Genomic DNA, 22,061 nt, shown 5'->3' on the forward strand with positions numbered 1-22,061 from the left:
AAAAAAGTGCATTCATACCATGGTGGGGGGAAGCTTCATTCAACTAACATGGCCCCCTCTGGCACTGTGTCCCATTTAGTGGACAGTAGTATTGGGATGATCCAGAAGGGCATTGCTATACAAGCCAATTTGCAGATAGGCTTTCTAATCTATGTAACCATCACATTCACACAAGAACATGTAAATAATGTATCAAGATAGTAAAACAATACACTATACTTTAAATGTTTATCCTGATACAAACGAATATATTGCTCATTTGTAAATGCAAGTGCAGTCTTTTTTCCTCAGAACTCCAATGTAGTTGCTGGCATGTGCTTATTACAGTCCTCCACAACTAGGGTGCAATGTGCTGAAACAATGTAATTTTTCACTCCGTCTGGTTCTCACTCAATCTGTGCATTCATTAAGTATGCCACAGAACTAAGTTTTTAGTCCTGCCTTGACACCAAAATTATTGTAATATACAAATGTGTATAAATAAGTACTACAATGACAAGTGCTCTAATTGGTTTCTTATATATTACAGCCTGATTGTACAGATGTATTGAGGCCATACTTCATTGAAATATACATACTGAGCACCAAAATAGAACTTCTGTCCAATGCAGGTTCTTAGGTCATTATTGGGTAAAAAATTGACCATGCACCCTGCTTTTGTCATTTCTATGCACTTACAGATTAATATACATATAAAGATATGTAATACACACAAATTTAGCTCTGCAGCATCCACTGGGCACCTATATAAATTCTTGCTTTGCTGTATGTTATAGATGTTATAGTCAATTGGAAATACTAAAGAAGTCAGTTCAAAGTTGTTCCCTTTGTGTTTAGAACCACCAATCTATCCTCAGGGGATCCAGACCTGCTAAATGGATGCGTGTTGCTTATATGATACAGACTGGGACTGCTCTGGGATTTGCTGATGCGAATAGCCAGTCCAAGTGCTGATTAGTGAATTAGTGACCCTGTCCAGGCTCTGTATATTCTGAGAAGTGCAAATACATGAATGAACCTTCATTATCTGCTGGACCATGGTTCCTACTCAGTAATTGAGTAGGAACCATGCACATCATGGGAGAAGGCCTGCAAGCACTCTGAAATGTGTGTGCCTACATTTTAAGTAATAAGGCTGGTACTTTGTGCCTTTTTCAGTCATCAAAAGCGTTGCCCCCTGCTTCCTGCTATTGCCCTGTACAAAAAAACTACTGACAGGGCTAGTAATGGTACTTTTCTGTTTGAAAATGGTCCAACGAGTATTTTCAGGCTGAAAAGTGCCAGTAGGGCAGGAATCAAACCACTCCAGATGGAGCAGATACTATTGTTGCTACAAACCTTAATTTGCAATATTATTCAGTCATTAGTTGCCATTTAGTAAAAACATTGTCTATTTTTAAAGTTCAAATTGCAACATTTTCTGTAGAGTTCACCAGCTGGCTGAGGAACTGTACACTCAGCTTTACAAAACTTTTACCTAAATATCTGGGGCTGTTGTATAGACCTTAGTTCTACATTTGTTGGACATTTCAGCTTAAAGATCTGTTAGAATAATGTATAGGGCAGTGTTTTTCAACCTTTTTTGGGCAAAGGCACACTTGTTTCATGAAAAAAATCACGAGGCACACCACCATTAGAAAATGTTAAAAAATTTAACTCTGTGCCCAGCAGCAGTGCCCCCCTAGTACACTGGTGCCCAGCAGCAGTGCCCCCCTAGTACATTGGTGCCAAGAGCAGTGCCCCCTAGTACATTGGTGCCAAGAGCAGTGCCCCCCTAGTACATTGGTGCCCAGCAGCAGTGCCCCCCTAGTACATTGGTGCCAAGAGCAGTGCCCCCCTAGTACATTGGTGCCAAGAGCAGTGCCCCCCTAGTACATTGGTGCCCAGCAGCAGTGCCTCCCTAGTACATTGGTGCCCAGCAGCAGTGCCCCCATAAGTCAGTGTGCCCCGTGGCCCCCCTAATAGATTGGTGCCCAGCAGCATTTTACTTCTGCTCTTCGGCGGCTTCTCCGTATCCCTCAGGCGCGACGCCTCTGCACTTCTGCCTACACGCGACCGCACACAGTCCCTTTTATAAGGTTGCACCCCGTGCGTACTGACGTCACCCGCACACACGGGGCGCAACCAATGACAGGGCCCGGATTTTATTAAAAGTAAAAATTGCGGCCCTGCCTACGGCACACCAGTCAACATCTCGCGGCACACTACAGTGGTTGAAAAACGCTGGTATATAGGGCATTTGCTTTTCACCTGTCCTAGATAGAACAACGTATCTGTATATTTGTAACATTTTTTTTTTAGATAAGGACTAGTAGATTTTCTCTTCTATGGGTCTTTTTTTCTGGGAAAAGTTTATAGTTTGCCTAGGAAAACTTTACAGTGTTTTTTTAAGGGCAGCCCAAGCTAGTTAAATCCTATATTTGTGTAATTCCACAAGATTTGTGCAATTCCAACAAAATATGGGCTCTTAAGTCTTTTTGTGTATTTAATTTGTTATAAATGTTATATTTGAATTAGGGATTAGCTATATTCTTATATATTCCATTGCTTCAGAGTTTATTATATTATTTATAATGTCTAATGTCCAGGTATTACTTTAGACCATCTCATCAGACCTGGCTTAACCTATTGAAGTCACTGTGACTTATTCAAGCCCAAATAATTTCTGCTGTGAATAGCCATGTAAAAGCTGTGTACAAAGTTGCATCTCTTCAGTGGCAGTTGGTATGGTTTTTTTTTTTATATGTTAAACCTCTGTCTATTGCCAAATTTTACACTTGGCTGCATTCCCACCTAAAATAGTTACACCACTTTATAACTACACACAATGTAATATGTTTTTTACTTTACTGTAGGTTAAATAAATGATGCTTTATATCTAAATGTTTATCTCGTCCTTATGTTTTGAATTGCTAAAAGGCATCAAGCTTTTTTATATATGCCTTAATGATGCATTGTTTTTGTGTTTTTTATGGAACAGGTGATAAAACCTATTACAATGAATTTACAACCGCATGGCAGTTAGTGGTGCTGGATAGGTGTGAATGAGCTTCCACATGTCGGTCTATCAGTGATATTCTTTTGTTGGCCACTAGCAAACAGCACAGAGTCATTTAGCCGTATTAACACAACAGCCTTGTGGGTGGAGAAAGCATTTTTTTCTTTGCTTGTATTGTTCTTGGCATGTGTCCAGTTCTCTGAACTTCTGGTACCCGACTGGTAGGACCTGAAAGTTGCTGCTGAACAAGTGGCTGTCACAGTTGGTGCACACGATCAGCAGCGTTGCTACGTCTTGCCCTGGAGCAGGTCAGTGTGGGCCGCGGCGCTGCTCAGCAGTCACAACCCTTAATCACGCACACACTGAGCCTGTGTGACGGCAGCTGTGTCAGTGCTCAGCACTCTGCCTCCCAAAAGTACAACATGTTTACAGCCGCCGTACAGGCAGAATAAGTTGGCAGCCTTTTCTCCTTCTGTAAGTGGCTTTTGTTATTGTTGTTCAGCCTGCAAAACCTTCATGTTTGTTTTCTGTTTTTCTCTCCCACTGGACGGATTCCCTTTATTTTTGTTAGCAACGCAGTTTGCTTGCAGTGCAACTGAGCCATGTAATCGTACGTGAGCAGAGAAGCCTGCTCTTGTCATCTGCACATTTCCTCCTTCCTGCTCGCAGTAACATGCAGCCTTTGGCTGGCCTGCCTTACATTCTGTTTATCTCTGCCCTGATTTGCTGCTTGTACTTAACCAGCGAAGGTCATTTATATTTGGCTAGCTTGATAGTAAAATACGGCTGTGGGTTAAAACTAAGCTGTGGTGTTTAATGCCTGCCAAGCTTCTCTTTTTATTATTTGACCCTTTAAACACCAGAGGGCCCTTTGTTTACTGAATAGAATAAAGCCTTCTCATACTACTGCCAAAGCCACACTGGGAAATAACTTCACCATCAAAACCCTTTCTGGCTCAAGAGGACTTGTAAATTCCTTTTGAATTCAAGAATAATTAGTATTAATTCTTAGTGTTTGATGAAAATGATCATTTGACAGAGTCCCGTACGGCAACCTTTAGTCTCTAAAAATGTAATTGATCTTGCTTTCTTTTTTTTTTTAAGTGAGAGATGTGCACTTACAGCTCTGAGCATCGCAGATGCAAACCAGTCAAAAACATCTATACCTGACCTTGTGTCATTCAAATATAATACAAGGTTATTGACGTATTGCTAAAGTCAATCTTGGCTACCCTGTCATGCCTCCATATGACAGCTTTCTGAAAATGTACAAAACAAGCTTCTGTGGTTTACTAACAGATATAATGGCAGTGGTGTTTCAGTCTGTGGGACTGCTCTTAGAATAATATGCTAAGCAAGAAGAAGGTTTTGTTTATGTTTAACATGTTACTGGTTTCACTTTCACTTTAAGTTTTGTATTATCATTATGTGAATGTTCCCAAGTATTCCCTACATCAGGGATCCCCAACCTTTCTTACTCATAAGCCATAGTAAAATGTAAAAAGGCTTGGAGAGCAACACAAGCATCATAAAAGTTCATGGAGGTGCCAAATAAGGGAGAAGACTGGCTATTAGGTAGCCTCTATGCACACTATCAGCTTACAGGGGGCTTTCTTTGGTAGTAAATCTTGTTTTTATTCAACCAAAACTTGCCACCAAGTCAGGAATTCAAAAATAACTACCTGGTTTGGGGGCACTGAGAGCAACATCCAAGGGGTTGGTGAGCAACATATTGGTCATGAGCCACTGGTTGGGGATTACTGCCCTACATGGAGGTTTTAAAAAGGAATTAGGTAGTGGTGTTTGGTTGTGGTGGCTCTTACAGGCTTGGGCTCTTATTTTCTAGTTTGCAATTTCCTTCTTTGCCTTCGCCTTGTATGTACCATAAATTGAACTAAGGTGAAAAAGAAATGGATAGATACCATAATGGCATACATAATATATGTTGATCAGATAAACTATGTGCAATATGTATGGAATTATTTTGTTTTGGTGATGTATTTTAAAACCTAATTCACAGTTAAATGGGGGGTTTATTTATTCATTTGGCAGCTGAATACGACTCCAAAACACCCTTGTTGCTCTCATGAGATATTTACAGACGTGCAGAGAGTTGCACTGAGAGGCAAAGCTTTGAGAGTTCTGAGGGTTATTGGCAAGTGCTTTCAGGATCCACTTGTTGAATTGTTCCCTTAGCAGATCTTTGCTTTTGGCGTTCCGGCAAATTATACTGAATGGATCTTTACGGTAGTAAGACACAAGGAGCAATTTGAAGTGTTTTGACCCACCCTACAGATCTTTGAAAAGAAACACGGGGGGCAAAAGGATACATTACCCTAAAGCAACGTAAAGTTGCCATAAAAGAAATAATGAAATATTACAATGCATTGTTTGCTCAAGGTCTAGTAACCCATAGCAGCCAATGATATTTTTGTTTTCAGACAGGTGACATTAAGGGCAGAGTCACACACGGCAGATCATCTGCTTTTCTCAGCCTGCATTTCCTACAGTACAGCACAATGGGGAGAATGGAAATGACAATCTTGCTTCAGGTCTAACAACCCACAGCAACTAATTAGCAGCTAGCATTAGGGGAAGAGTCACACACGGTGGATGCATTCTCACCCGCAACTTTCTGCAGATGCACTGAGAGGCACAGCATCAGTCTGAGTGCAGCTACACGTAGCAGAGATCAGCCGGAAAAACACAAAAGCAGGTATTTTCAGGCAGATCTATGTTCTGTGTTGATGCACTCAGGCCATCTCTGTGCCTGTCAGTGCAGCTACGTGGAACTGTGAATGAGAGCTGATCCACTTTTTTCAGCCTGCATTTCCTACTCAAGCTGAGAAAAGTGGATCAGCTCTCATCCACAGAGGCAGATGATATTACAGTGTGATTCTGCTCTAACTGCTACCTTCTAATCAGCTGCTGTGGGTTGCTAGACCTAAAGCAAGTTTGCAACTGTTTCCTTTTTCCTCCATTGTGCCGTACCGCTGTTTGTAATAGTATGGGCTACTTTTTAGTGATTTATTCTCTGGATTTATTTGTTTGGTTTATTCAAGTGTTTATCCTTATGTGTCCTTCTTTTTTCTGACACTTGCATTTTTAGAAAGTCTGCTTAATGGAATGCAAACCTTGAACTATTTTTTTGATATCTGAATCTCCATGTTGACACATTATTATTATGCTTTTATAAGGTGATAACATATATTGCAGCACTTTACAGATTACTATTAAAAGGGAAACTGTAGCAAAAGTTTGTTTTGCACAATGAAATAAAAAGTAATTCTAAGTAAATTTGCAAATATATAAATTTGAAATATTAAGTAGTTTTAACATTATTTGTAAATGTAGTAGCAGTAAAATCGGTATTTGTCTCTTTCTGTAGTGCTGGTTTTCTAGAAACAGTGTAGTATTACCAGCATTCCTCCAGCCAAGACTTAAGGTCCCACAATTTCTTAAAGGGGTGGTTCACCTTGAAATTAACTTTTAGTATGTTAGCCAATTTTTCAACTGGTCTTCATTATTTATTTGTTATAGTTTTTGAATTATTTGCCTTCTCCTTCCAACTCTGCAGTTTTTAAATGGGGGTCACTGACCTCAGCAGCCTAAAAGCTATTGCTCTGTGAGGCTGCAGTTTTATCGTTATTTTTTGTAACTTTCTTTTCGATTCAGCCCCTTTCCTATTCATATACCAGTCTACCATCCAAACCACTTCCTATTTGTTAAGGTAACTTGGACCCTAGCAACCAAATAACTGCTGCTGAAACTCCAAACTAGAGAGTTCCTGATCAAAAAATAAAACTACAAGACCCCAAGGGTGCGGTGCTTGCTTTTGAAAAGATTAACGGCTCTAGGCTGCATACAGCTCTTGGTCAACAAAAGTTCCCTTGCTCAGAAGATCACTTATTCAATTATTATTATCATTATTATTATTAACATTTATTTATAAAGCGCCAACATATTCCGCAGCGCTGTACAATAAGTGGGTTTCATACATTGGACATACAGAGTAACATATAAAGCAATCAATAACCGATACAAGAGGTGAAGAGGGCCCTGCCCAAAAGAGCTTACAATCTACAAGTAGAAAGGGTTGAGATACAAGGTGTGATTTAAGGGGAGGTTTACTTTTAAATTAACTTTTAGTATTTTATAAAATGGTCAATTCTTCATAATGTTTGGGACAAAGACACATTTTTCTTTGATTTACCCCTCTGCTCCTCAGTGTAAAATTTTAAATCAAACTACAAGACCTCAAGGGTGCGGTGCTTGCTTTTGAAAAGATTAATGGCTCTAGGCTGCATACAGCTCTTACACAACAAAAGTTTCCTTACTCAGAAGATCACTTATTAAAGGGGAGGTTTACTTTTAAGTTAACTTTTAGTATTTTATAGCATGGGCAATTCTTAGCAACTTTTTACTTGGTCTTCATCCTTCATAATGTTTGGGACAAAGACACATTTTTTTTGATTTACCCCTCTGCTCCTCAGTGTAACATTTTAAATCAAACTTTTCAGGCGCGATTAAAGTTCACATTCCTGAGTTCCTAAAGTTCTTTGCATACATTTCAGTTTCACCATGAAGAAAATACAACACTGTTTATACATAGTCCCCCCCGAATTTCAGGGCATAATGTCTGGGACATTTGGCTTCACTGGTGTTTATTACTCAGGTGTGTTGCATTGCTTCATTAGTAGTTGAAACTGTTCAATATGAGGAGAAAAACTGTGCCAATGAAAGTAAAGGAAGCTTATTATGAGGCTGAAAAACAATAAAACAATTAGACATCGGTCGATCCTTAGGATTACCAAAACCAACTGTCTGGAATATCATTTAGAAGAAAGAAGGCACTGGTGAGCTCTGTAATCACAAAGGGACTGGTAAGCCAAGGAAGACCTCCACTGCTTATGACAGAAGAATCCTCACTGTGGTAAAGAAAAATCCTCAATCTCCTGTCCAACAGATCAGAAACACTCTTCAGGAGGCAGGTGTGTCTTTGTCAGAGACTACTATCTGCAGAAAACTTCATGAACAGAAATACAGAGACTACACTGCAAGATCCAAACCACTAGTTGGTCAAAAAAATGGCCAGATTACAGTTTGTGAAATAATAGCCTGCAGAATTCTCAAAAAAGGTGTTATGGATCCATAGCATACCAGCTCATCTGTTAAATATGGTGGTGGTGGTGGGGGTGTTATCTTTATTGATGATGTAACTGCTGACACAACTGCTGTACAATGTTGATGTTATCTGCTCAAGTTCCAGTCAATGCCTCCAAACTCATTGGATGACGCTTTATCCTACAAGTAGATAATGATCCCAAACATACTGCTAAGGCAACACTGAAGTTTCTCAATAGCTAAAAAATGGGAAATTCTTGAATGGCCAAGCCAGTCACCTGATTTAAATCTGGGAATGCCTTCCATATGCTGAAGAGAAGCCCCAGGAACTAGCAGGAGTTGAAGGTGGCTGCACTAGGGAGTTGGCAGAGATTTGGAAGATAGGGTTGGCAGAGGGTTGGAAGATACTCCGCACCCGGTGATGTCTATGAATCGCAGACTTCAAGCAGTCTTTGTATGCAAGGGATATGCAACAAAGTACTAAACATGATTGCTTTAATGTACCTACCATTACTTTGACAGCAATTTCTACATGGTGAAACTGACATGTCAGCAAATAACTTTAAAGGAGACATATTGGATAAATGGAAAAAACCCTAATTTTGTAGGCAATTATGAATAATATGTGGTGCTGGTTTCACTTTGTGCTACAAATGAATCATATCTCTAAAATGGCCCCTTTATTGGAGCTCCCTATTGATCCTATTATTTCTCTGTCCGTGTTTGAAATGAAGAGTGGGCGTGTCCTAACGGTCCCTGCCAGAAGCACAGCAGGAGGGGGATATACAGTGACAACCTTGCAGTCAAACATGCAAAGACAGGCTTCAGTTCCTTATGAGGTCAGCCTAGCTGCTGATTGGTTCCTATCCTACAGTGCAGTGTACTGAGGGCCGCCGGCTCTCCTGCACATCTAGAGAATTCATCCAGCAGGAAGTGGGACAGATGGGCGGAACTACTGGGGTTTTAGTGGAATTTCTCAATAAAGCAGCCTGAAACACACTTTTTTTAAGCACAATCCTTCTATATTTAGAGGAGTAGAATTCACTGGTACATTCATAATTTTTATAGGATATGTCTCTTTTAAATTAAAGTCTGGAATTTGCACTTTAATCAGGTCTGAATTATTAGATTTAAAATTTTACACTGAGGAGTGAGCTGAAATTCCGAATGGAGCTGCTGAACAAAAAGCTAAATAATAATAATAATTAAAAAAAAACGCAAATGATAAAAAATGAAGCCCATTTGCAAATTGTCTTAGAATAACAGTCACTAGATCCTACTAAAAGTTAATCTAAAGGTGAACAACCCCTTTTAAACTCTATTAGAGGAGAAAATAAATCAAGAACCCTGGTTAAAAATCACATACTGCTCTTCTGACAACAGTGACTTAACACAAATCTTAGCTATATATATATAATATATATATATATATATATATATTATATATGTGTGTGTTTTGCTGTGAATGCAAGCAAGTTTACAGTTTGTATTCACTGAGGTCTGGCAATCTGCATTATCAGGATACCTATCATTATGCAGTTCAGCTGCCATCTCTAAGACTTACTAGCTAGAACCAGGCTTAACAACAAAACTTAATGCAATGGCACAAGGACTTTTCATTGCCCTGTGTAAATTTGTGTGAAATCATATTTTCACATACCCTTCCTAACAGAAAGCTTAAGCTCCTACAGACCTGTGTGATCCCTTTTATATAAGCAATGCCAGGATGCTCAACTTGCTTAAATCCTGAACTTTGTAGTTAACATTAGCTTGTATTAGCTTTAGAAGCTTTGCATTCAACTACATTTTGCAGATCCAAAACTGTTTTCTTATGCAAGCACACCCCAAATTTCATAAGTGGAAATCAGGCTTCCGTCACATCTCACAGACTGCTGGGCATATAGCTTTCACAGGACAAATAGACAACTGCAACCTTGTCAAAAAATGATTCTAGTGCTACAGCTAAAGATGTTTCTTAAACTCATAATCTAGAGTGGCCCTCTGCTCCACCTCCTGTGGAGCAAGAGACTCAGATATATAGTGTACATGCACATCGCTGCTGAGATATGAATCTGAGACAGCATCACAAAACATTTAAATTTCCCTGACCAGGAAAAGTCTTTATGGTGTTTTAGTATCCGCTGGTTAACATAAAATCTGGGTTCTGCTCTATTTCAAATTGCCCATCTTAGATAAAATGAGTGTTGCACTGAATCTATCATTTTGTACTCAGCTGAGTAATGAATGCTCGACACAAGATATGGCCAAACACAAAATTAAATCCAATTCCTAATTTTCATTGCTAAAATTGAGATAAATAAAATGTTTTTCTGTTTTCAAAATATGCACTAAGTACTAAGGATCTGGATGAATCATAAATCAAATTGTAGATTTAGTGCATTTAGCATAAAATTTTACAGTTTGCCTATTAAAAAATTCCAATGATATCCCTTTAACTAATGCACTTGTTTTTAGAAATAGGCTTGATTGATATTTGAAGATAATTTATTTTAATGTTCAGTGGCTTTTAAGCCACACACCAAAATCAGCCATATTTAGGCCCCCACAAACTTATTCCCTAAGAAACTTCCACCAAAATCTTTAACTTGACATTTACACATTTTTTATTGGGATTACCATATCAAAATGGCTTCTGTTAAAGTTGATCTAAACCCAAAAATACATTAATGTAAACTTACTCATTTTGCTTTCTTGAGCACTTTTGCAGATGTGTTTATTTTTTTATTTTTGGACCACTAATAAGAGTTTTTCGGCTCAGGTGAGTATAAGCAACTAAAGAGTTAACTGAATACAGGAAGTAGGACCCATGGGCTTGCAAAAATTGCTGTTGAGCCTAGCCTGCAATTATCCATCTAACCTGTCTAAAACTGTCATGGGAAAACATGCTTTTTTTTTTTTTTTTTTCAAAACACATCAGTTAATAGAACTTCTCCAGCAGAATCCTGCATTCAAATATGTTTTAAAAAGCACAAACTGATTTAATGTTGAAATTTTCACATGGGACTAGCCATGTTCTTCACTTTCCAGGGTGCTACAACCATGTGACCTGTGCTCTGATAAACTTCAGTCACACTTTACTGCTGAGCTGCAAGTTGGAGTGATATCTCCCCCATCCCTTTCTCCCCAGCAGTTGATCAGCAGAACAATGGGAAGGGAGCAAGATAGCAGCTCTCAGTAAATATCAGAATAACACTCAATAGTAAAAAATCCAAGTCCGGCTTGGGACTCCTCCAGTTACATGAGAGTAGGAGAAACAATAGGTTACCTGAAAACAGTTCTAATGTGTAGCGCTGGCTCTTTCTGAAAGCTCAGACTCAGGCACAATGCACTGAGATGGCTGCCTACTCACCAATATTACAACTAAAAAAATACATTTGTTGGTTTAAGAACAACATTTTAAATGGTAGAGTGAATTATTTGGTATGTAAACAGTGTAATTTAGAAATAGAAGGTACAGGTATGGAACCTGTTATCCAAAATGCGCGGGACCTGGGGTTTTCTGGGTTAAGGATCTTCCTTAATTTGGAGCTCCATATCCTAAGTCTATTAAAAAAAATGTAAACAATAATTAACCTCAATAGGATTGTTTTGCCTCCAATAAGGATAAATTATATCTTAGTTGGGATCAAGTACAAGGTACTGTTTTATTATTACAGAGAAAAAGGAAACCATTTCTAAAAATTTTAATTATTTGATTAAAATTGAGTCTATTGGACCATAAAAATCAGAATCCCTTTAAACTTCCAATATCTCAGAAACCACTAAAAATAGAAAATGTATGTAAATTGCAAAAGTGCTTAGAGGACCACCTTACTAAAGTTTAAGTCTTATTTTTTGGGTTGGATTTACTTTAGATTTTTTTTAAACTTTAAACAACTTTCAGCAAGCAATAATGAACTGCAGAGCAAACTGAACAACCTTACAAAACATAACAGGCCAAGTTACACCCTGATACTCTGGCTTACTTTGCTTTTGTTCTTGTGGAATTAGACCTTTGTTTGTCACAAAGGATAAAAAATGTCTTAAAGTAGACACAACAGAAATTCTTCTTGTGTAGGGACAAAACCTCAGTGCAGAGTTGCTCCTCAGATTAAGAAACGATGTAACAATCGTCTGTAACAACCAGCAACTTACACTCAATACTTATATTATACGTATATACGTATAATACAAATATTTTCTGAGCACTAAAAATTATTCAAGCCCCCACCTCTCCTCATTTATTCTCTCACTAATATTCTTAGGTGACATATAACCGTTATCCTCAGAACAAGTATTACTTATGTATGAAAAAAAAAATTTCAATTCAATTTAATTTAGCCCACGACTCCAAAAATGTTTTGCACTTTCCTGGCCCCACCTTACTAGGCCCATTAGGTGGATCATGGAAGTCGACACCTGGAACCTCAGTTAATCACTTGCTTGGGTAGTTATTGGCCCCTAAGTCTTATAGAGACCACCTAGACAAAAAAAAAACAACATTAAATTTCATAGCAGAAATTGTTTGGTAAAGTTACTTTCAAAAATGGTGGCAAATCGCCTCAATACTTTCCTTGCAGGGTTGGTGGATCCTGACCAGGTGGGGTTTGTTCCTAAAAGACAGATCACTGATAACATCAGTAGGGTTTTTCAACTGGTTCAGCAGCTTCATCGTACCAAGACCCCAGGTATGTTGTTCTGTACTGACCTTAAGCAGGCATTCAGCTTGATAACATGACACTGCCTCTGTTTAAATTTTACGGAAGCAGGGATTTTGTTCTAGTACATTTGGAGTCTGTTATTAGTTTTGTGCTGTAATCAGAGTGTCTCTTAACATATCTGGGGTCTCAAAAAAATTTCTTTGTGGAAGTTGTTTTCCTCATTGTGACTAAATCTCTTGGATCAGGTTTTTAACTTCTGGCTAAAATTTAAGATTTTTAAAATATCTCACCCTTCCCAATCTCCAGCTTAAAGGGATACTGTCATGATTTTTATGGAATACTTTATTTCTAAATTACACTGTTTACATAGAAAATAATTCACTCTTCCATTTAAAATGTTATTCTTGAACCAACAATTTTTTTTTTATTTTTAGTTGTAATATTGGTGTATAGGCAGCCATCTCAGTGCATTGTGCCTGGGTCTGAGCTTTCAGAAGGAGCCAGCGCTACACATTAGAACTGCCAGACTTGGATTTCTTACTATTGAGTGCTATTTTGATATCTACTGGGAGCTGCTATCTTGCTACCTTCCCATTGTTCTGCTGATCGGCTGCTGGGAGGGGGGTGATATCACTTTTAAAGGAGATGTAAATGTTAAAAAAAAAAAAAAAAAATCATATATTTAGCCTTAGACTACTATTCTCTACACTACGCTACCTTAATTTTTAATAAAAGACTACACTAATCCACCGTGTCCAACGCTTCCCCCTGGTGTTTTGCAGTCACATGTGCCATGTTTGAAAGTTCTTCAGAAGGAGCAGAAGCCCTCTACACCACTCGCTGTATCTGCAAAGCCACCAGCATTGTGGCTGATCAGACACACCCCTCACACTCACTCTTCACCCTTCTGCCATCTGGAAAAAGATACCGCAGCATTCAGGCACTCACATCCAGACTATGTAAAAGTTTTTACCCACAAGCCATCCGTCTTCTCAACACAAAGGGACTGGACACACACACACTAATCATTCAGAAGAACTAAATGACATCAGGTCTGAACTGACAAACACATACATGAAAATCACCTGATCTAAAACTACCTCACAATTGTTCATACCTACCTGAACTGCTCTTGCAACTATTTGCACAATATTTTTTAATTTATGTCGTTAAATTTATGTTGTTTCGATAATTCATGTGTTGCATGTATGTAGCATCTTGGTCCTGGAGGAACGCTGTTTCATTTCACTGTGTACTGTACTGTATATGGTTGGAATGACAATAAAAACCTACTTGACCAGCTTTTATAAGAACATTTTGTATGGGGAGATCGACTGTGTTAGGCAATAAATTAGGGGGCAGTGGGAGGTCACAACTAAAGAGGCTGGTGAAGGGACTATGAATGAGAAGGAAGAAAATGTTCCCATTTTTGTGACTATTTATAGTAGACAATTTTATAAGGTAAAAAATGTCATTCAGAGCCTCTTACCAGTCCTTTACAATGACCCCCAGCTCTCTCCAATTTTGGAAAAGGGTTGCAAGTGTGTGACATGCAGAGCTCCCACTTTGGGTAGCTATCTATCCCCTACAGTTTTGAAGCCAAAAACAATGAGATCTACTTGGCTTACAACTAAGGGTACCTTCCCTTGTGGCGCACAGAGATGCGTCATGTGTACCCACATAAAGTGCATTTAAAGGTACTATGACGGATAAAACTTTTGATATGCGTTATTACGCAAATTGTAATACATTAGACGTAGTTTTTCTACTGACTTACGCTCGTTTCTCCATTCAGTATGTGGGTTGCACAATTCGTTCACTTAAATGTAGGATGCAGGAACATATTAGACATATTGTTGCAAAGAGCACAAATAGTCCGGTTTTGAGACATTTTATTGACTGCCATGACAGCGATGTGACTTTGTTACAAATTCAAGTAATTGATTTGAGTGTTCCCGGATGAAAGAAGTAGCGATATGTGGACTAAATTGTTACGGATGGAGGTTAAATGGATATTTATGCTAGGAACACGCCATCCAAATGGTCTAAATTCCTTTTTGATATTAATTGTTATGTTCCCTCTAAGTGAGTTTGCCATGGTCGTTATTATGTCTTGCCTTTGCTCAATTTTCCGTTCTCCTTATTTCATTTTGTAGTTTGTTTTAACCACCTAATATCACTAATGGGCTAATTAAGCCATGTATTATCTCCTTGATTGTATGCCTATGATTAATTGCACATGTGCATGAAACGCGTCAGGTGTTCTGGTTTTAGGATATGAAAAAAGGTTACACTTTTATGATACTTCATGGCTGTCCAGCGTGCGTTTGAATACGATTGAACTGGGTCTGCTCCCTTAGGCAATGGGTTCGGGGCTTGAAGCACCCCGACCACGCATCGGAATAGATTATATGACTTTCCATTGGGATTATTGTGGTCATATCACTCCAACTTGCAGCTCAGCAATAAAACTCCCTCTCAAGGAAGTTAGCAGTGTTGTAAATAGGGAAGCTTTGCTGCAGGAGCTTCTCCATATAATTGCTTCCTGGGGAGAAGTATATATTTCCCCCTGTGCCATTACAAGGATTTTTGAGAGTTAATATTTTACATATGTGTCCTGTTTAAGCAATATAAATACTTACAGGTCAGATATCTCTCCAGAGGCTACAGGGCCCCACTCTTATTGTGGCCCTGAAAACAGAATATTTAGTTCATGTGGATGCTGAGTTTATTTCTATGTAATATAAAGCCTCTTAATTGTAAGAGTGGGGGGGGGGGTCAGTTATGCAGAGTGACTTTAGCTGTAAACAGAGTACTGCTTCTGCTGTGGAACTATTGACCATTTATTGTTGTTGCTGTATAACTGTAGTTTTTGTGGCCGTGTTACTATAACTGCTGTCATTGAGGATTGTGGTTTCAGCATGAGTACTGTGGTGTAACGGCATAAATACTATTGGAGTGAAGCTCTATCCTAAATTCTCACGATCTTTACGTGTATGGCCACCTTTAGTCCATAGTAAACGTAAAGGAATAGTATAGTGTAAAAATGAAACTGAGTAAAACAGATAGATTGCACAAAATAAAACATTTGACATCTGTCGTATCACAGGTCCTTGTTCACTTGGAATGGTCAGTTTGTGCTCTCAATTACAAAACCATTCTCTTCTATTTCTGGAAATGTTGCACCACTGCTTCAGGTTTTGGGTGAATTATGTTGAGGTAAAGTTGCCCACATATCCTGTGTATCAATGCCCTTAAAACTGTCTTGGCAGCTTTCTGCATTTTTCAAATGATAATATGTTTTGTATATATTCTGTGTGTATAGTGAGTTATAGTGAGTACATATGCAGCAGGGATATCATTTGGTTAATTTTGCAAATGTTTTCCTAATTTTGACACAGAAAGAAGACACGGTTCAATGTGCAAACCTTCTCCATCACCAGCTTCTTCTCCCTCTAACATCAAACCATCACATGTACAGATGAAACCGAAACCTTGTATGAGCAGCCATAACCCTGTCAACAGCAACTCAAAGCCATTCAAAGCGCCCAGAGACAATCTACTTACCTCCAACAACAAACAGCACACAGCATTTTCCTCTAAAGTGTCAAGAGACAAACCATGGTAAGTGGCAATTTTGGTGACATAAGGCAAAGGCAGAAAAAATGTGCAGTGGGTTTAAGTTCTTAACTATTAAAAAACACACATGCCTTTACAGAATGTAAGGTGCATATCTTTATCAGCTTTCTTATAATATATAATTATGGGTGTGTTTATAATCTGCTTACATGTGGACCTTCCTGTTTCTCTATGTGCTGCTTTGGCTCTGACCATGTGATATCATTGTCAAGTTTCCTAGCAGTGAACAGTGGTAGAAGAGGTGCCACAAGTTATGGATTTTTAGTAGCACATCCTTCTTTCATTAGACTCTAAACAGAGTCTCAAATCTAGGTAAACCGCTTTTAATTATCAGCCATTCAAGAAAGAAAGCATTGCATTTGACAGGATTTATGCAAAAAGTCAAGGCCACTCTGGAAAACTGTTGTTAGATAGAAAATTAATTCTACCTCACTATCGGATGAATTCTACCTGAATTCGACCTCACTATCAGATGAATTCTACCTCACTATCATTGAAAAACTTGTAATTATAGTATGTGTATATATACACTGCTCAAAAAAATAAAGGGAACAAAAATAAGACATCCTAGATCTGAATGAATGAAATATTCTTATTAAATACTTAGTTCTTTACATAGTTGAATGTGCTGACAACAAAATCCCACAAAAATTAAAAATGGAAATCAAATTTATCAACCCATGAAGGTCTGGATTTGGAGTCACACTCAAAATTAAAGTGGAAAAAAACACTACAGGCTGATCCAACTTTGATGTAATGTCCTTAAAACAAGTCAAAATGAGACTCAGTAGTGTGTGTGGCCTCCATGTGCCTGTATGATCTCCCTACAACACCTAGGGATGCACCCACACAAATGGCTCAGGTAGTGCAGCTCATTCAGGATGGCACATCAATGCGAGCTGTGGCAAGAAGGTTTGCTGTGTCTGTCAGCATAGTGTCCAGAGCATGGAGGCGCTACCTGTACTACTGTATGTATATATATATTTCCTTTTTCTTTTTTTTTTTTTTCTACCTCTCCATTTCTCTAGATCTATTTCCATTAACCAATTTCATGAAATTTCTTTGGGGCTTACTCTAAACCAGTTACACTTTTTTCACCCAATATTTGACACAGCCACTTAATTTCCTTTTTGGGTTCTGTTATTCTTTTATTTATATTCTTTTCTCGTGTTTCTATATCTTTCTCGTTGCTCTTCTCTTTTCACTTAATTCTTTTCCTTGTTCATGCAGGAGACCTTGACATGAGCATGACCAAATACTTATCTGTTGGTTTAAAGGGATATTGTAGAAAGTAATATATAAAGGCTGGAGTGAACAGATGTCTAACATCCAGAACACTACTTTTTCTCTTTCAGATCTCTAAGCTGTTTACAGTCAGTAGTGACTTGGGGGGGCACATGGGACATAACTGTTAAGTTAGTTTGCTTTGAATCTGACCTGCGTGCTCACAAACTAACCGAACAGTTATGTCCCATGTGGTCCCCCTAAAGTAACTGACTAACTAAGAGGTTAGAGAGCTGAAAGCAGGAAGTAGAATTCTGGCCATTATGTTAGACATCTGACCACTCCAGCCTTTATAGATTATATTTTTGCCTAACTAACTATATTGCAAATATTTCTTATTTTGTGCAGTCTGTCCATTTTACCCAGTTTCATTTTTATGTTAAACTGTTCCTTTAAGTTTGTAGAATCAAAGCAGCAGATTAAATAACAGGCTGAAAGATGTATTTTTTCTTTGGCCTGGGTTACTGACCATAGCACTGACTTTGACCCTGACACTGTCATTTTAAATACCATATGAGGGAAGTAGAAAAGGCAAATAATAAAAAAACAAAACCCATAAAGAAAAGTTGCAAATTTCGGAAATGGCATATACAAGATACTAATTTATGTGTTATCTAGACTTTTGACAAACATTAGATGTCATATGCTTCTTGCATGTAACTGACATAAAATCAGAATTAAATAGTCTAATTTATTGTAGATTTATATATGTATGGGACCTATTAAACAGAATGCCCGGGATATTATTCATATAAGAAAAAGGGGTTATACAGCCAGATAAACTTGACCTGGTAAAGTGCAAATATTAATGCATTTCAGATCTGTTTTTAATAGTTTGTGAAAGTATTGTAAATGCAATAAAAATGTAATAGCAAGTGAGTGGTAATTAAAGTGTTTTTTATAGAAATTTTATAAAGGCAGCAAGTGCAATTTTATAGCCTTTAACACATGTTCAGATAATATGGGTGTTGTGTTATACTGTTAAAGGACATAAAAGTGCATGTTGGCCCTTTTTCATTTATATTTACTTTTTTTTTTATGTTCAAAATTGTCAACACGTATACCCTCGGTAGTAGCCTAAAAGTATCCCTTGCTGTGTCTGTAGTAATATAAATATATGAAATATTATTGGTTTTGGAGTTGCATTTCTTTCCTATTTACTACTAACATTTTTGTTGCACACAGCTGCTTTATCTTATGAAATGTTGTGTATGTATGTATATCTTTATTTATAAAGCGCTACTTATGTACGCAGTGATGTACAGTAGAATAGATGAATACAAACAGGGGGTTATTAAGATAATAATAGATAAATACAAAGTATAACAATAAATACAAATAAATAAATACAAGATACAGTTGCAATAAGTTAAGAGTCAAAGACACAAAAGGATGGAGGACCCTGTCCCGTAGAGCTTACAATCTATATGTGAGACCCATTTATTAAACTTTAGTTGTTGCAACAAAATGTAAAGCTTGTATGGCTATAAATAACCATACCCAGATAGAAATGTGTATAAGATTAAATTCTATTTACGTGTGCATTATTAACATACATATATAGCATATATAGCACTTGGCCCAGCGCTCATAGACCCCTAGTTAATGACACTAGGTGGCCAATTCACATTACTGGCAGATTTCCCATCTCTGGGGCCCTGTGGTTTGGTACATTAACATGATTAATATTGAAAAGTATCCAGTCATTTATAACATTGGCAGGTATTTAATTTGCAGCCTAGTCAAATCTGCCTGCTACTTCAATGTAGAAGAGGAATCCTATTGCAAAAATTATTATATCAGGAGCATTTTTATAAGTAGTTTGATTATGATGGTGTGGAAGTTTTGTTTGTATGTTGTGCAGTTATTGTCTTTTTTGTGTAAAATTTTAACTTTATGCTAGATATGGACAATTTCATGTTTTAATTATTAACCTGTCAATATTTTTATTCAGTGTCCCAGTTCCAGTAGTCAGCCTCGAAAAAATCCCAAACCTCGTGAAAGCAGATGGTGCCAATGTTAAAATGAACTCTGTCACCAACTCCTCCACTACAGCAGCCTCTTCTGCTTCCTCTTTACCCAAGCAGCCGGCAGTACCAAAAACAGTGCCACAGTCACCAGAGAAAATATTGAATGGGAAGGGGATTGGCACTTTAGAAAGGAAGCACCAAAATGGCACCAAAACCAGCAACAAGCCTTACAAAAGACTTTCAGGTCAGTGCCAGATGTTCCTACATTTACTGGTTAGATTAGTCTATGATGTTGGCCTGGTTCAGATTTTTTAGTGATTGATTAATCATTTAACTGAACAGCCCCCACTGCAACGACTCATTAAAACTTATGTATTCTACAAACATGTTTACCACCTGTTATGTAATATGAAAATATTAAAAGTCATCTCAAACTTCTATGACCTGTTTAAAAGCTTTTCCATCAGAATTTTTTGGCTTTACGTGTTTATCTAGTGTGCATACTTCAAACCTTACTGTTACTTAGAGACCTAATGCATTGCGTGTAGTAAGATTAAATGCTTTAATGCAATTGATTATTTTTACTCTTATTTTGCCTTGAATCGTATCTATCTCCCTCCATATCACTCCATTCTTAGAGTGATATACTATGAGAAAGCTTCTTGCAGGATGTAAAAGTGACTGTAGCTAAGCATGCTTACAGGCTGAATCCCAAACTGTGGAAAGACTTTCTTTTTTAAAGATTTTTTGTTCTGCACTGCAGAAAGGGAATTTGACCCAAATAAACACTGCGGTGTATTGGATCCTGAGACCAAGAAACCATGTACAAGATCACTTACATGCAAGGTAATTATACACAGTTGCTAATATTTTGGCCATATTCTATAGCTTACATCAATTCATGTAGAGGGCAGTTTGTATATAACAAAACCATTAATAGCAGACTGATCTATATATATACGTGGCCACACATCAGTTTATATCAGAATTTTATATTAGCTGGTGGAAACTCACCTGTTCGATTGATGACGTTCAAAACTATAATATATTAGTCTGGTATTCTAAATGCAATACATGGCGTTTATTTTACTTTCCTACTTAAAATATAGTTTAAAAAGTTTTACTTCCATGAGCACAAGCTGTCCAGTCAGTGATCACTGATTATTCAGCAAGCAATATTCAGTTATGGTACTCACTGCACACAATTTTATTACCAAAGTATAGTTGTTCACTTTGAAAGCCTCAGTGTGCTCTTTATTATGAGTTATTTTTATATATCCTATGTGTAGAAATGGCAGTCAAATTTTTCCTTCCAATTTAATACATTTTCCAGACACATTCACTTAACCACCGGCGAGCAGTACCAGGTCGGAAAAAACAGTTTGACATTCTCCTAGCTGAGCACAAAGCTCGGTCGAGAGAAAAAGAAGTAACGAAAGACAAAGAACATGCCCCATCCTCACGAGAAACCCATCAGAGCCAACCCACACCAGCACAAGAACAGTCATCAGGAGTAGCTCTAAACTCTGTTCCGGAACCAAAAGTAACATCACCTGCAAAATCCAGGCCTCAGAATTCTGCCCTACCTAGGTGAGTTAAATTGCACAATATGTCTTGCATTTCATAGCTGTGTATGATTTATTTTCGGTGTGGGTATCACGGTACTCTGTAGTTTTTACATCAAGGATTCTGCACCATGGGATTGCAGCTGAAGACAAGGAAAGGAATATGTATTAGGTATGTCTGTACATACCTTAAAGGAAAACTATACCCCCAAAATGAATACTTAACCAACAGTTTATACAGTATTATGTTCAGTGACCTATTCAAGAATCTAACCAAACTGACTGAAATATATAGATCAGTAAATATTGCCCTTTTACATCCTTTCCCTTGATCCACCATTTAGTGATGGGCTGTGGGCTCCCTCAGAGATCACATGACCAGAAATAATGCAGCTCTATCTGTAACAGGGAGTAGTGTGGGAGCAAAAGGCAGAACTCTGTCCATTTACTAATGTGGCCTAGCATGTATGTGTGCCTTGGCTTGTTTGTGTGCACTGTAAATCCTATGATCCCAGGAGGTGGCCCTTAATTCCTAAAATGGCAATTTTCAATTTAGAATTACCCAATAGCACATACTACTAAAAACGTATATTCTTATGAAAATTGTTTACTTAGATGAAGTGGGGATTTACATGTGAGCTGTGTACTCAGCTGTAGTGCATGGTTTCATATGCAACCTAGACCTAAAGTATCAGTCTACTGAACTCAACATGGAGTGTTAATATTGCACATAAATACTTACTAGCACAAAAGAAAAGAATTTGGAATGGTTTCTTAGGGTGACAGGTCCCCTTTAATCCTGCATAGAGCCTATAGTTTT

The 22,061-nt window shown here is 37.9% G+C and overlaps 1 protein-coding gene across 4 annotated transcripts in view; it reads left to right on the forward strand.

Moving 5' to 3' along the window:
- The window catches only part of atxn7l1 (ataxin 7-like 1), a 75,930-nt gene that overhangs the window by 37,998 nt on the left and 15,871 nt on the right, over positions 1-22,061 (forward strand). For 3 of the 4 annotated variants that reach the window (XM_002933108.5, XM_004913010.4, XM_031899019.1), the window contains 4 exons: positions 16,185-16,407; positions 19,661-19,920; positions 20,440-20,522; positions 21,010-21,266. In XM_002933108.5, coding sequence (XP_002933154.2) covers positions 16,185-16,407; positions 19,661-19,920; positions 20,440-20,522; positions 21,010-21,266 — 823 coding nt within the window. Of the gene's footprint in view, positions 1-3,212; positions 3,473-16,184; positions 16,408-19,660; positions 19,921-20,439; positions 20,523-21,009; positions 21,267-22,061 lie in introns of those variants that run through there. The other variant, XM_004913011.4, reaches the window with a different exon arrangement.

Source organism: Xenopus tropicalis, chromosome 3 (genome assembly GCF_000004195.4).
Source record: "Xenopus tropicalis strain Nigerian chromosome 3, UCB_Xtro_10.0, whole genome shotgun sequence".
NCBI lineage: Eukaryota > Metazoa > Chordata > Amphibia > Anura > Pipidae > Xenopus > Xenopus tropicalis.